The sequence below is a fragment of the Nilaparvata lugens genome, chromosome 10 (assembly GCF_014356525.2).
Source record: "Nilaparvata lugens isolate BPH chromosome 10, ASM1435652v1, whole genome shotgun sequence".
In the NCBI taxonomy this organism is placed as follows: Eukaryota; Metazoa; Arthropoda; class Insecta; order Hemiptera; family Delphacidae; genus Nilaparvata; species Nilaparvata lugens.
The window spans coordinates 39319545-39334417 of record NC_052513.1 but is presented as its reverse complement, the minus strand read 5'-3'; the positions used below and the strand labels follow the sequence as shown (position 1 = coordinate 39334417).

The 14873-nt window shown below is 34.8% G+C and overlaps 1 protein-coding gene across 1 annotated transcript; it reads right to left on the bottom strand.

The window, feature by feature from the left end:
• Positions 1 to 1230: 1230 nt before the first annotated feature.
• LOC111048215 (lymphokine-activated killer T-cell-originated protein kinase) lies at positions 1231 to 13307 on the bottom strand. The gene is made up of 4 exons (XM_039436851.1): positions 13074 to 13307; positions 11674 to 12066; positions 4489 to 4770; positions 1231 to 2500 (listed from the first exon to the last, which is right to left on the bottom strand). The coding sequence occupies exons 1-4, from the start codon at positions 13153 to 13155 to the stop codon at positions 2361 to 2363; spliced, it is 897 nt and encodes a 298-aa protein (XP_039292785.1). The 5' UTR covers positions 13156 to 13307; the 3' UTR covers positions 1231 to 2360.
• Between the last annotated feature and the right edge of the window lie 1566 nt (positions 13308 to 14873).

The following is a 14873-nucleotide window of genomic DNA, read 5'->3' as shown; positions in this document are numbered from 1 at the left end:
TATTTGAAAATTTTGGTTTTTTCTGTTGTTTTACCTTGGTTTTTAAAGAAATTATTTCAATCTAGGTTAAATTTTTATGTAAGTTATTATGAAAACTAATAATTATAATAGTAGGATTTTCAGTTTTCTGTAGAATCAGAATTACAGAACTTTATTGACAAAATTCAAATACAAAGAAAGAGATGCCGCGCCCTTCTTACAAAAATAAAATCTACGGGCCGGTTTCCGAGCTCGGGATTTAGCTAAGTCCTAGACTTTGAACAGCTGGAGTCAGAAAATTGGCTTTCCAAAACGGGGCGTAGTCGCAGTCATTGTCATAGTCACGTTTGAATTAAATTTCGACAAACTAGAAATTGAACACAAAATAATAAAATAAAGAGAAAATAGTATAAAGTTTCAGCTATTTTGAATTATTTAGGAATGTCTAATTTCGTCAAGGAAAAACGTTTCCAAGTTATAGAAATGAGAAAATAAAAACTACGACTACTTTTATAAAAGCTGCGACTACGCCCCGTTTTGGAAAGTCAATTTTCTGACTCCAGCTGTTTTAAGTCTAGGACTTAGCTAAATCCCGAGCTCGGAAACCGACCCATAATCATTCAATTAATTATTCTCTTGAAAATCCTTTAAAATAACATTTTTGTCTACAGTTTTCTGTAATACAGTCCTTATAAGAAGCGACATTAGAAGATAGTATGGGCAGTCAGGTTCTCACAACAAAATGGTGAAAGTATCCTCGTCTTACTATTTTTCCATATTTGCACTGTATTTCTTAATACTGTAGTTCTAACAGTATCTATGGTGATTAAGAATCCATGTTATTACATTATTAATCCTGCAACATCTACTACACCTTATTTATTGTAGGAAACTAGACAAAAATGGTGTAACCACCAAATCTTGTATGTTAGCAAATAATCTCATCTCGTTTCGATGACAGGGTGATTTTCTCACTGAAGTGAAATTCACTTAAAATTGTCATCATTCCTTATAATTAACATCAATGTTTCCCATTCAATCAATACTGACATTCAACCAATGCCAATAATTTGAGGTAAATCTCATTACAGTGTTTAAGATTCAGATAAGTTTTGGCAGCAATAGGTTCACGTATAGCATTTGTTGACCTATCTTCTATATGCTGCCAAGTTGAATTTCTCTCTGCATTGGAACATTCAAATGTGGGAGAGGAGAAATGTGTTCTAGTTAATAGATAAACAAAACATTTTCACAAATAATACAAATTTATTGAAATATATATTTTACAGTATATTGTCTGCTCAGTATAGCGTAGTTTCTAAGAAAAACTTAAACGTTTCTCAACCATTTTTGAAATCATATTTTTCTCGTCAAACTTTATTTTGTAACCTGTATTTAACATAGAATCAAGTTATATTTTGTAGTATTGCATTTGATAAAGTTGCGCTCTCATAATAGGAATCTTGTTAATACTTATAAAACTAATTGATAAACAAAATACTTAAACTTATAATTCATTGAATGAATAGCAATGTCATTCAGTAAAATCAACATAAAATAAATCAAGAAAAAACATTTGCAGGGATGAATGCTAGATCAGATCAATTCCATAAAATTTCCTTCAATTTGACAAATATTAATAATAAACGCAAAATATACACTAAAATGAAAACTAATAACTAAGAATTATTCTGTAAAATATTAAGGAAGCTTGATTATATTCAAAATAGATTCACATTTGTAAAGGTTAAACAGAGAACCAATTATTTTCAATACATAATGTATAAAGCTAGTCTTCAGTAAATTTCAAACATAGTATTTTTAAATTAAAAAAAAAAACAATATATAAACTTGTAGTACCCTTTATTAAAAACTTGAAAATTTGTTTTTTAATATTTTAAAGTGATATTGTTTTTATTAATTTGAACAAAAGTAGCCCATATAAGTAAAGTGATTTTATAGTATTTTTGTCTCCAACATTAGTAACAAGGAAGACAACAATGAATAACACAATTATTATTGGTCAACTCATCAATTCTTCATTAACAATCTAACAAACATTATGGCCCGTTTGAAAAAAAGCTTGTAAAATTTTAATCATGATTAAATGCCTCGAAAACCAATCAGAGAAGACTTTACAAGGCTTCGCTGATTGGTTCTCGTGGTATTTAATCACGGTTGAGATTTAACAGGCTTCTGTGCAACTGATACCTAAAGGATCAAAAATACTGTAATTGGTTCTCGGTTGCAGCTATTCTAATTTTATTAGAATTGGAGGACCTTTATATTCCTCTTGAAACAAAGATTGCAAGACAGTAGTTCAAGATAAGTAAGAATTATGTGATTTTCCTCAAGAAAGTTCTTGAGAATCTTATTTTTTCTCATTGAGTCTCCAGGAATTCTAAGATCTCCTTGGCAGTTGGTCTGTTCTTGGGTTCAGTTTCCGTGCACTGTTCAAAAAGCAGAATGATTTTCTCGTACTCTGGGCCAAATTTGTGATCGGGCAGAGGTGGTCGGGTACCTGAAAAATACCACCCTGGTTTAAAATCGAAATTTATTTTTATTGCTATATTAACAATTATCTAGTTCATGGTGATTTATCAAGTAAAATATCCTTTTTTATTCAGTTCGGAAAGCAACTCTGCACTTAAATTATGGAAATAGAAAACTGTGAGCACAGTGACTTTCCAAACCAAAAACATTTTTTTAAATTCTATACTTTTATGTATAAGATTATACTTATAGTCCGAGAGATATCCTATTATATTAAGCGAGCAATTTCTGTATTTATATATATATGGTTATTTTTATATCTGGTTATTTATGTTTTAGGGATCTCGAAAACGGCTCTTACGATTTTCACGAAATTTGATACATTGTAGGTTTATGATATAAAGATTCGATTGCAGTAGGTTTCATTCTTTGGAAAACTCGTTGAACGACATTAAAAGGATAATTCATCCTTGGAAAACAGATGATAATTTCGTCGTCTCTCGATAACAGAAGATGCGTGTGCCTGTGTGGGAGGGAGACAGAATTATTTCCAGCTGTGTAATCATAATCAATCAGCGAGAAATTTTATCTAGCTAAACAATTTAATCGATTTGATCAACATTACCTGATTTGTTGACATGACATGATAATCCTCCTAAACCAGAGTATATCATAATTTTCAAAGTTGATCATTATTTGACAATTTCAAGTGATTAGTGAGTGTTATTTTGTTATTCAATTTGGTTTATATATAATCTAAATTATAAATTTTTTGTTTTCAAACGTTTGAACAGAAAATTGAACCTGAATTCAAGTGTATGGAACATAACCTACTTTCTGGAATATTTTTAGTATATAAATAAAAATTCGTGAAAGAAATAGTTTTGGGCTGTGCCTGTTAGTACTTCCCCAATCATTTTAAAGAATAACTGTGTTCGGTTTATCAAAAGTCAATAAATAGATAACGAGCGAAGCTCGGTGCCCCGATATTTACTTTTAATATGGAGAGGGGAAACCGATTTCTCTCCTTCCACAGTTAGCAGCATGGACAGAGTAGTGGGGAGGAGTAAGCATGCTGCGCACAATTGGAGGATACTGACACAAATGTAGAGAAAATGCGGTTAGGTAGTGGCAGTAATAAGTGAAGCAAAGAGTATCGGGCCTCTCTGTCACACTACAGTTAATGCACCTGTTAATATAAAGGCACTTTTACTTACAGCTGCATTTGCAGTGTTATGATGTGTGGCTTCTTCAGACTGACTACATACGTATACAAACTCTAGTTTAAGGTTACCTACACATTAATCACTGAAACCATAGACAAAAGATAGCATAGGAAGATATCCAAAGGTATAGGTCGTTTATGTTCCAAATTTCAAGCCGATTAATGAAAATGGAAAATTAAAAAAATCTATATTAGGCGGAGTTAGGAGTTACTCTTTTACTCTAGGTCTTTTAATGTCGACTACTGTCTATTATTACGGTTTTCGCTGGTCGACACAATATGAGAGACTACTAAGCTTCACGAGAAAGAACTACTATAGTGAGTCCACGTTTTAATGACAGTTGAAGAAAAAACTTGGCGTCTACCTCAGCATTTCCCACACAATTACAACATGGACCTCACTATAGCTACTGGTAAAGAACTGTTGGTGTTGAGCGAGTTTGAACCCGGGATCTCTAGGCTGCACCATAGAGAAACTATAGAATAAGTAGATATTATCCCATGGTATAGGGCGTTTATGTCGCAACTTTTACTGTTATCTAAAGCCGATTATTGTCGATTTTAACTGTTTTGTTGGGGTAAGAGTGTATGAACGGCACAATATGAGAGACTATCAGCGTCATAAAGCTTCACGGGAAAGAACTAAGTGGACTATAGGCTTGAGATAACAGTAAAAGTTGCGACATAAACGCCCTATACCATGGGATATCTACTTATGCTATTGTTTCTCTATGGCTGCACTCTATCCACTAGACCTAATTAAAGAATGATTAGAGTAACACAGAACTGACCATAGTCACCCTCGTTGACAAAACTGGACTCGTCCAGATTGAAGCTGGCGTTCTCGTCTTGGGAGCAGATTGTGCCAATGTGGGGCGGCGACAAACTCAGCATCTCCCACACAGTGAGACCGAGTGCCCAGATGTCGGCGGCTGCTGTGACATCATCTTCGGCGAGCGCCTCGGGCGCCGACCAGCAGTTGGTGCCGCAGTACTCGCCCAAGGCTCGGCCGCTGTTGGCGTCCAATCGCAGCGACATGCCAAAGTCGCACAATTTTACGGTTTCGAAGTCGCCTACGCAAACAAAACAGGCTGAAATAAGTAAACTCTTCATTTGTAGAGCTTTAATCAAATAAAATTGAACATGACTTTCTACTAGTAACGGATCAACAACATTTGATATTTATGAATGAATCAATGACAACGAAAACATATGGTTTATCATATCATTCTACCCGGCTAGATTTTCGTGTTATCTTAGGGGCAAGATGACGGAGCGACACAGTGGACTCTTGTCCATCAGGGCGACGAATGTGAGCATACTCTGGGTTTGCCTCAATCAATTCAACTTCTTCTACTGATGAATCTTGCTTTGAATTTCGGTTCATTTTCTTCAGCCAAACTGGTCCTGGGCTCATTAGCCAAGATGGTAGTGACTGTCCATTTGTTGAGGATCTCATGTGTAGGAACATTCGTTCATGAGGGGTGCAATTTGTTGTAGTACACAAAAGAGATCGAATAGAGTGAAGTGCATCAGGCAACACTTCCTCCCATCGATTTGAATCAAGTCCTCGTGATCTTAGAGCTAGTGTTATTGCTTTCCATATAATTCCATTATATCGCTCTACTTGACCATTCCCTCTCGGATTGTAAGGCGTTGATGTACTAGTTGCTATCCCTTTTGAGCCAAGAAAGCTCTTCAACTCAGTTGACATGAAGGATGTTCCTCTGTCTGTGTGAATATAGCTTGGAAGGCCAAACATTGATATTAATGAGACCAGGCAATTTATGACTGTTCTCGCAGTCATGTCTGGACAAGGAAATACAAAAGGGAATCTTGAGTACTCATCAACCATCACCAGTAGGTATTTATTTCTTGTTTTTGATTGTACGGGTCCTTTGAAGTCCATATTAATTCGTTCAAAAGGTTTTGTTGCCTTTATGAGATTTCCTTTTGTCTTCATATACTGTGGTTTTATTTCAGAGCAAATTGCACAATTGGAGCAAATTTTCCTTACATCATCTACAGTATAGGGGAGATTTTTCATTCTGAGCCAGTGGTAGAAACGAGTTACACCAGGGTGACAAAGTTCATCATGGTATTTTGCCAAAGCTGAGTTCAATGTTGAACAACCAGCTGTAATACATATACGAGAGAGTGCATCAGCTGGTGCATTTTCTTTTCCAGGTCTGTAGACTATGTTGAATTTGTATTCAGATAATTCTAGGCGCCACCTTTGTATCTTTTCATTTTTTATTTTTCTATTGTGTTGAGTGCCAAACATGAATGTGACTGATTTTTGGTCAGTGATCAAAGTGAATTGTTTTCGTAGTAAATAGTGTCTCCATTTTCTTATAGACTCCACAATGGCATAGGCTTCTTTCTCAACAGCTGAATGCCTGGTTTCACTTTGGGACAAAGTTATTCGTGAGAAAAAGGCTACTGGTCGAGAATTTTGTGTTAATGTTGCACCAATTGCAAAATCTGATGCATCTGTCTCAATTATGAATGGTACATTTTCATCAACAAAGAGCAGTACCGCGGAAGCAATTTCATTTTTCAACAATTCCAAAGTTTCCATCTGATCTTGAGATAGAGGGAATTTCTGTATGTGGACAAGGGGTGAATCTTTTGAGAAAAGTTTTTAATCCATCGGGAGTAATGAGCCAGTAATCCCATGAGTCGTTTCATTTCTTTAGCATTTCTTGGGGGTGGAAAGTTCATGAGTGGTGCAAGGCGTTCTGGGTCAGGTTTAATTTCTCCATGTTTTATCTCATACCCAAGGAACTTCAATGATTTTTTTGAAAATTTACATTTTTCTTCATTTATAGTCAAGCCATACAATTCAATTACTTGTTGAAATTTCTTAAGATTTCTGTCATGTTCTTCTTGATCTGAACCGCAAATGACAACATCATCCAAATAGGCAAAGCAGTCGTTCAAATTCTCTCTTTCTATAAGTCCGTTTATTGTACGTTGGAAGGCAGCTACTCCATTGGTTACTCCGAATGGTATTCGTTTGAACTGATAAAGTTTTCGGCCTACTTCAAAGGCAGTGTAATGTCGTTCATTCTCAAGAATCGGTATTTGATGGTAAGCTGACTTGAAATCTACAGTACTAAAAATGTTGTACTTGGCAATTGTGTTTACAAGATCTTCGATCAATGGGAGAGGGTATGCGTCTAAATTTGTGAATTTATTAATAGTCTGTGAATAGTCTATGACCATTCGTTTCTTCTGTCCATTGGTTACAATGAAAGGCTGGGCACGCCAACTGGACTGGCTTTCCTCAATTATTCCTTCTGTAAGGAGGCGATTGACCTCATTCTTCATGAATTCATAGTCATCTTGTGGGTGTCTTCTGGATCGGGTAGTTATTGGGTGGCAATCGGGAGTCAAGTCATTGAAAAGGGAACATGGTTTTATCATGGCCTCCACCAAGAGGCAATCTTGGTTGTAGAATTATTATCTATTACAAGAGGCTGTTTATTACCATTGAATGCTAAACTTATTGTAGAGTGATTCATCAAAAAGTCGTGACCAAGTATCACATTGCAACAGCATTCTTTTAATACCAAGAGTTTAATATTGTTGTATTCATTTCCTTTGTACACAATATTGCTATAAACACATGCTTTTGTAGCGGTGTTATGTTGAACAGATGCAAATCTTATAAAACAAGAATCTGATGCAGTTTTAAATTTATTTGTTTTTGCAAATTTTTCATCGATAAAACTGGCAACACTTCCGGTATCAATAAGAGCTGGTGTATTTATTCCATTCACCGAAACAATAATTGTAGCTTTAGAAAGATTACTGGCTATACCAGCTGCAGTAATAGTTGACGTAGTTAGTTTTTCTTTGAGCGTTTTACTTTTACACACATGGGAAAAGTGTCCAATTCGGGAACATTTATGACAAGTCTTTCCTATTGCAGGACATTCTTGAGAATTTGAGTGTTTTTTATATCCGCAACGTTGGCATTGAACGGATTTCTCTACAATTGCCTGTCGATTTTGGGTTACAGCATTAACATCTGAGAAAGATTCACTCAAGCTTATGTTTTTATTTTCTTCAACAGAGTTTGTATAACAAGTACTTTTAAAGGAGTCGGCATATGTTTTTGCGGATTCAAGAACACGTGCTTGGGAAACGGTTTCTTGTAGACTCAAATCTCCTTGTTGAAAAAGTTTCTCTTTAATTTCAATAGAACATAACCCTGAAACAAGAGCATCTCTAATATGCTCGTTTTTGTTTTCTTCGGCTGACACTCTAGTGAAGTTACATGATAAGCTTAATCTTTTTAGTTCAGAATAGTAGTGATCAATGGTCTCACCTATTTGTTGTTTTGCATTAGCAAGGCAGTATCGTGCATAAATTTCGTTCTTTGGTTTAACGAACATATCTTCCAACATGGATATAGTTTCTTCATATGAAGTATAGCTTTCCACAATTTCGTATAAAGCAGGTGATAAGAAGTTTACCAATATTTTCATTTTGTCTTTGGTTGTCGTTCCTTCTAAGAAATTTTCGAACGTCTTTTTCCAATGTTTCCACTCTCTCTCTGCCGTAGGCGAATCTGGGTCGATAGATAATTCCTTTGGCTTGAGAAACTTGTCAATATGTGATTCCATCTTATCTTCTTCGTAGTTACGGTTTTCAATCGTTTTTGTCTTTTTCTTTGTCGGCATTTTATTTGATTAAATTGAAATAAGTAAACTCTTCATTTGTAGAGCTTTAATCAAATAAAATTGAACATGACTTTCTACTAGTAACGGATCAACAACATTTGATATTTATGAATGAATCAATGACAACGAAAACATATGGTTTATCATATCACAGGCAAAACATTAAAATTAAACCTTTTTGCAGATAAAAATAGATAGAACTAAAGTGCGAGATAAATTACTTTTAACACGGCTCTTTCTCGAAGACGGAGAGGTCCGATGCTCTATCCTCCACTAATCACTCCCACTACCTAGCAGCAGCATTCTCCTTCTTTTGTGTCTGAGTGAGAGAGCTTTGTAACGCGACGCGGCAACACTCCCCTCCATCTATTGCTGGCAATTATTCAAGTAGTGTACTGGTCAGCAGGTATATTGGTTTGTGTATGTTACAGAGATGTTTTCATCATAAGAACATGAAGCAAAATGACACGGCGCATCCAATTGTGCGCAGGATGTCCGTCTGTGTCTATGCTATAAACTGTGGAGGGAGAAATGGGTTTCTCCTCTTCATGTTAAAAGTAATTTATCTCGCACTTTAGTGATTGAGTTATCTATAATATATACTTAGGCTATTACTTACTTTCCGTGTCCAAACAAGCAATAGCCTAATCATTAGATACACAGGTCACATGTAAAAAAACTATAATACAAATATATAAACATTGGATAAATTATCAATAAATTAGGCTATATGTTTCCAAAAATTTGCAAGCGATTGGGCTTTGTCATTTGCTTCAAAGAGATCCTCCTTTTTACATTGGACATCAAGCTGAGGGCACACAAGCAAGTGCTCCTGCTCCTGAATTGCTCCACACAAGATGTCATTATGAGCTGGCAATAAACCCTATTTCTGCAGGATTGTTTTGCATCTGGATACTCCTACCCTTAAACGATTGAGAGCAAAGTCAGAAAAGCCAATAATATAATAAAGGACAGAATCGGCTTTTATATGTAAGGGATAGGAAATTCACGAATGACGCATCATCAAGTCTGAACTACTGGACTGATAAAATTGAAATTTGCATTTATATTCTTAATTCACCGATGATGGTTATAGGTCTATTTTAAATTCTTCAAGATTCCAGTAGGGCAAGTTTTTAATTGAACCCTTGCGGAGCACGAGTTACCTTCTAGTTCAAAATAAAAACTAAAAATAGTACAGTACTGATAAATTTATTTTATTTGATAATGATTAAAGAAAACACAAATTTAAATTGTCAACCACTTTTTACTTTCCTTGCCCTATTACCATAGGTAAGGAAAGTATTGCTTTCCGAAAAAAATTGAGGTACCCCAATTTCCAAATTTCTATACGTTTCAAGGTCCCCTGAGTCCAAAAAAGTGGTTTTTGGGTATTGGTCTGTATGTGTGTGTATGAGTGTATGTGCGTCTGTGTACACGATATCTCATCTCCCAATTAACGGAATGACTTGAAATTTGGAACTTGAGGTCCTTTCACTATAAGGATCCGACACGAACAATTTCGATCAAATGCGATTCAAGATGGCGGCTAAAATGGCGAAAATGTTGTCAAAAACAGGGTTTTTCGTGATTTTCTCGGAAACGGCTCCAACGATTTTGATCAAATTCATACCTAAAATAGTCATCAATAAGCTCTATCGACTGCCACAAGTCTCATATCTGTAAAAATTTCAGGAGCTCCGCCTCATCAATGCAGATAGATTCTCAATTATCAGGCTTCAGATACAATCAAAACAAAAAAAATCAAGTGGAGTAGATTGAGCATGAAAATCTCTACAATTAATGTTCAGTAACATTTTCACCTAAAATTGAAAATAAGCTTTAAATTCGAGAAAATGTGATTATTCAATTGCAAATTATTGTTGATTCTATTAAATCATTCACTATGTAGAGATAGCAGACCTCATGTGTGTCTCCAGCGTTATTGCCCTGTTACCAGCTGGCTCAAATCTTTGAAAAGTAGACTTGAGATGCGCGGGAACACTAGCGTCAGGTGATCAACTTTCATAACGGCAAGGAAAGTTGTGTGAGTGCGCCACACCAGATTTTTATTATTATAAAATATTATAATGTACACAGAACCTGGTTTCGTGGCTTTACCAGCCACATCTTCAGCTGTTTTTTTTTTTTTTAATCAAATTCATTTATTGCCAAAAAGAAAACAAACAATAATTTACTCATACACATACATACACGAGCACATGTTTGATTACAGTCCTGCGCCTCCTCCGCCATTTTCTCTTGGGTAGACAGTAGTTGTAATCGAACAGCTGAAGATGTGGCTAGTAAAGCCACGAAACCAGGTTCTGTGTATATTATAATAAAAATCTGGTGTGGCGCACTCACACAACTTTCCTTGCCGTTATGAAAATTGATCACCAGACGCTAGTGTTCCCGCGCATCTAAAGTCTATAATTATTCAAAGATTTGAGCCAGCTGGTGACAGGGCTATAACGCTGGAGACACACGAGGTCTGCTATCTCTTCATAGTGAATCATTTAATAGAATCAACAGTTGCCAACAGTTTGCAATTGGATACAGTTTGCAATTGGATAATCACATTTTCTCGAATTTCAAGCTTATTTTTGATTTTAGGTGAAAATGTTACTGAACATTAATTGTAGAGATTCTCATGCTCAATCTTTTCCACTCAAAATTTTTTGTTTAAATTGTATCTGAAGCCTGATAATTGAGAATCTAAAATCAAACTTTGCATAGATGGGGCGGAGCTCCTGAAATTTTTACAGATATGGGACTTGTGGCAGTTGATAGAGCTTATCGATGATTATTTCAGGTATAACTTTAATCAAAATCGTTGGAGCCGTTTTCGAGAAAATCGCGAAAAACCCTGTTTTTGACAACATTTTCGCCATTTTAGCCGCCATATTGAATCGCATTTGATCGAAATTGTTCGTGTCGGATCCTTATATTGTGAAGACCTTACGTTCCAAATTTCAAGTCATTCCGTTAATTGGGAGATGAGATATCGTGTACACAGACGCACATACACTCATACACACACATACAGACCAATACCCAAAAACCACTTTTTTGGACTCAGGGGACCTTGAAACGTACAGAAATTTAGAAATTGGGGTATCTTAATTTTTTTCGGAAGCAATACTTTCCTTACCTATGTTAATAGGGTAAGGAAAGTAAAAAGTGGTTGACAATTTATATTTGTGTTTTCATTATGGAAAAGTACCACAACATCACTCACAACACAACTGTAAAAATAATTAATTAAAGAGATAGATCACTCACCGTTGACAAGTATGTTGAACGACTTGATATCTCCGTGAAGCAGTTGCACTTCCTCGTGCAAGTAGACCAGAGCAGACGAGATGTCCCTGACGACTTTGTAGATGTTTTCGGCCGGATAGGGTCCCAGTTTGGCCTCATAGCGCTGTTCAATCATGTCTCCCAGACACTCGGAGCACTTCTCCATGGCCAAAGCCGTCCGACCGTCGTCCAGAACTTTAAAGCCACGGAAACCAATGATGTTTGGATGATTGAGCTTTTGGAGGATTTTTGCCTCGTCGGTTAGCAGCTTGCCAAACGTGCTGTGTTTGTGCGATTTCAGCACTTTTTTGAGGGCCCAGGGCGAGCGGAGACCGGCTGGGTTGGGAGAGCGGTTCAGTTGGTAGACACCTACTCCTAAAAACAGAAAACGTTGAAATTCAATCATTTATTTAGAAAATGCACCCGAGAAATATATGTTCTTTATAAATTTGACTATATTTTAAAAAATATTGTTAGAAATAGTAAATGCTATGGCCAACTACAGTATAATGTATCTACAAGAAAACTATAGAATGGTCAAGGCTATGATTGTTTTTTCTTCCACTACGTATTTTTTCAATTCAATTCAGTTTATTTCCAAAAAACATAATACACGAATAAGAAATACAATATACAACATATTTTGGAATCCCCCTACTAGACTATCCATTTTGTCGTTTAATGAAAAAATATAATAATTCCAGCAAGGATTTAAAGCCAATCACTAAAGAAATGCAGTCAAGATATGAATTTTGGACAATGATTTAAATAATATTAGAAATTCAAATAAATGTAAAAATGCATAATGGAATAATAAGTTACCTCTATTGTAAGGTCTACATTATAATAGCAGTAGTGAATTTGATTAACATTGGTTTTGCTATCATTCGACAAAGCAAATAGCACTATCCTTTACTAGCTCCCGGAATCGGAAACGCTGGTCTCCTATCTTTCTCTACTGCCATTAAAACGTAGACCTTGCCGACTCAGTATACGCTATACGGTAAGTAGTCCTTATCTACTTATGCAAGCTGCTACACGCTACGGTAGTTAGGCTACTCTATGCATGTTACTAAGTTATCTGCTGACTGAAGGTAAAATTAATTGATTAAGTCTACATGTTTAACAAAATGTTAATAACTTAAATTATAATCCTTACAGTAGGTACTGTAATGTGTAGATGCTATTAGATCGAAGGTAACTTATCATACGGTACACATGATGTGTTTGTCAAGTTCCGTTCAATCTAATAGAATCTTTAAGGATCAAATTATTAACATTTTGTTAATAATTTTGGTGTAAACGCAGCTTACTAGTAACGTTGATAAAAAATTTATGGGCAGTTTTGTAGTATTAATAATAAGTTTACCAACGTAGCCTACCTGTGCCATATCCCACTTGCTTCATTGCTGGTGTCTCAGGCACATGAAAGTCTTTCTTGGAAGCTCTCATCGGCGTTTCCATGTTTAAAGTTTTTAAAATAACTTCTAAAACACAAAGTTACAGTGGAAACTAAGCAAAACTTGGTTTAAAATAACTTTGGCTAGATGGACACTAGACGGTTTGTTCGTTTGTTTGTTTCTAAACTAAACTGAATTTTCAAATCCAGTGAGCCAACCTAAAGATGAAAATTTTATTTCGGTCTGTTTGAGATTTTGAGCTTGAAACATTCATTAGTCATGAATATTATTTCTATAATAGTCTAATATTTACTTTTGATTAGATTTGTTTTTTCTATTTTTTGTAATAGATAAAGTATTTACAGATTATTAAAACACAATTTTCTTTTCAGAGCTTGAGCACAGTTGCTTCTTGGTAAAAGCGGCTTATTTGAATCTATGGTAATCACAAGGCAAGATTATCGGAAACTTGGGTAAAAACCTTATAAAATTGGATTTGTAAGTAATTTTTGAATTCTACCTTATTATTTTCAATTTCCATTTTTATAATAAAAATGAATTGAAGGTCAGCAGTATAATTTATATTATATTAAAAGTTACAAGTAAATATTTACCCAAAATTTAATACACCTCGAAGCTCAAATCCATTTATAAAATAATGTAAACCAAACGGTAATGTATAAATTTCTCATAATATTTTTCTATTACAACTTCATCATTCTTACGGTTCTAGACAAGTAGGGTCATATACACAAAATATTTCTTCTTGAACCTACCATACCTACCTATAGTGAGGTCCACGTTAAAATGACAGTATTTGATCAACTTTGGTTTTACTATCCTTGTCTATCATTCGACAAAGCCGGTGGTACTATCATTTTCTAGGTCCACAACGTTGCCAAATATGTTCTTGACAGTGTAGAAATATGATTAATTAATGCAGAGAATCGGCATCGCTATTTTTCTATCTTCATCCACTGTCATTATAACGTGGACCTCACTATAGTGGACTTATTTCTGTTTTGTAATAATATATGACAAGTTTATTAGGTACCTACTTTAATTAATTCCTCACATTGTATTGATAGAATATTGAGATTTGGTGTGACGTGTGAGAAACAAATTAACCCAATTTTAACAAAAACCATCGTCAAATCGATAAATAAGAATTAAAAACTGGAGGGAACGAGTAATAAATGAACTATAAAATAATTTTAAAACACGAATCAATATTCTTTGGTTTATTTTTTAAAACAATACAATTTGTCTTCACTATTTCTCAACAACATTCGACACCATTCATGATAAAACTATTAATTTATCCTATTATAATATAATACTTCACAACTATATACTACATCTAACCCTGATACATTATCTCACTGTTGTCTGCAACATTGAGCGCTGTATTCATAGAAAATTCTTTAGAATGTTCATAACCAAGCACGCTTTAGTTTCAGAGCTTGAGCACAGTTGCTTCTTGGTAAAAGCGGCTTATTTGAATCTATGGTAATCACAAGGCAAGATTATCGGAAACTTGGGTAAAAACCTTATAAAATTGGATTTGTAAGTAATTTTTGAATTCTACCTTATTATTTTCAATTTCCATTTTTATAATAAAAATGAATTGAAGGTCAGCAGTATAATTTATATTATATTAAAAGTTACAAGTAAATATTTACCCAAAATTTAATACACCTCGAAGCTCAAATCCATTTATAAAATAATGTAAACCAAACGGTAATGTATAAATTTCTCATAATATTTTTCTATTACAACTTC

Coding starts and splice junctions, on each gene's coding strand:
- LOC111048215 (XM_039436851.1), bottom strand. CDS start 13,155: ATGGAAACGCCGATGAGAGCTTCCAAGAAAGACTTTCATGTGCCTGAG. Junction 12,067..13,073: donor GCAAGTGGGATATGGCACAG/GTAGGCTACGTT, acceptor TTCTGTTTTTAG/GAGTAGGTGTCTACCAACTG. Junction 2,501..4,488: donor TGTCAACGAGGGTGACTATG/GTCAGTTCTGTG, acceptor GGTATTTTTCAG/GTACCCGACCACCTCTGCCC.